At 41.0% G+C, this 1,186-nt stretch overlaps 1 protein-coding gene across 1 annotated transcript; it reads right to left on the bottom strand.

Moving 5' to 3' along the window:
- Positions 1-348: 348 nt before the first annotated feature.
- On the bottom strand, positions 349-1,041 carry LOC103198633 (alpha- and gamma-adaptin-binding protein p34-like). The gene is given in 1 exon segment (XM_042781217.1): positions 349-1,041. A coding segment is annotated over 1 exon segment (693 nt).
- Positions 1,042-1,186: the final 145 nt, after the last annotated feature.

Genomic DNA, 1,186 nt, shown 5'->3' with positions numbered 1-1,186 from the left:
TGAAAATTTAGAAATGATACAAAATCTACAGATAGAAATCCAAAAGATTAATATTAAATTTTCAGAAATAGATAACACATTGAAAGGACAAAGGAGTAGAATTGAATCAATGGAAGACAGAATTAATGAGATTGAAGAAAAATACTTCATTGGAAAGGGATCAATCATAAAAAAGATCAAAACAAAATGAAGAAAGTCTAACATTCATGTGGTATACCATCAAAAGGAATAACTTATATGTAATCAGAATTCCAGAACAGGAAGAGAAAAACAAAACCAGTGAGAAAATTGTCCAAGATTTATTGGAAGAGGACTTCCCTGGTATGATGAAAGAGGAGAATATATCCCTCAGGAAATATAACAAAGTACCAACAGGATTTTTTTTTTTTTTCCAGTTCTATCTCCTGCTGGCAAATGGGGCTGCTCTGAGAGACAGTTCTCTGCTGACTCAATGGTATGGTTTGCTCCAGCCAATGAGATGAGAAGGCTAAAGCCTTGGTTCCTATCATTCTTCATCACAACATTGGACCAGACATTTGCATTCAAGGCTTGAATAATTTGCTTTACTTCTGTAGATTCTGGGAAGTCATCATCCTCCTCCGGCAACTCCTCAGGACTAAGTTCTACCAATTCAAAGCCATGTTTGATGCACCATTCTTGAGCTTTTTGTCAATTTACACCATTTTCAGACACTCTGCCACAGACTAAGATCATCACCTCAGGTAACCATGCTTCTGCAAGTGGCAGCCATGAGGAGACACTATCAAGACCAGATTTTTGTGTGCTATCAAAGTAAACCACAAATGCTTGGACAGACTCTGCAATCTCTGCAGTGACAAGAAATTTGTTTGGCACCACGCATAGATTGATGTCCACTGAATAGTATTTATTATCAATGGTCCAGGGATAAAATCTCACTGCATCATTGGAAGTCGCTTCTGCAATAAGATCCTCTGTTCCAAGGATATGTTGGACCAGATGGTCCCCAGTGAAGGTAGAGGAGCAGCTGGTGACCAGCGCACAGGGGACCCCTGCAGCCATTGCTGTGCTCTTGAGCTGGTTCCGTCTAGGAGCTGCTTCCACCTGCTTCCCCAGGCTTACAGGTGAGGAGAGACAACTCAGGGACACCCGAAGTAGCAAGTGGGAAGATCAGGAGAAAGGGGTTTAAAAGCCAGGAAGCCAGAGA

The sequence above is a fragment of the Orycteropus afer genome, unplaced genomic scaffold (genome assembly GCF_000298275.1).
Source record: "Orycteropus afer afer isolate SDZICR_OR568_19922 unplaced genomic scaffold, OryAfe1.0 scaffold00098, whole genome shotgun sequence".
Taxonomy (NCBI): domain Eukaryota; kingdom Metazoa; phylum Chordata; class Mammalia; order Tubulidentata; family Orycteropodidae; genus Orycteropus; species Orycteropus afer.
This window is presented reverse-complemented; position numbering and strand designations above follow the sequence as displayed.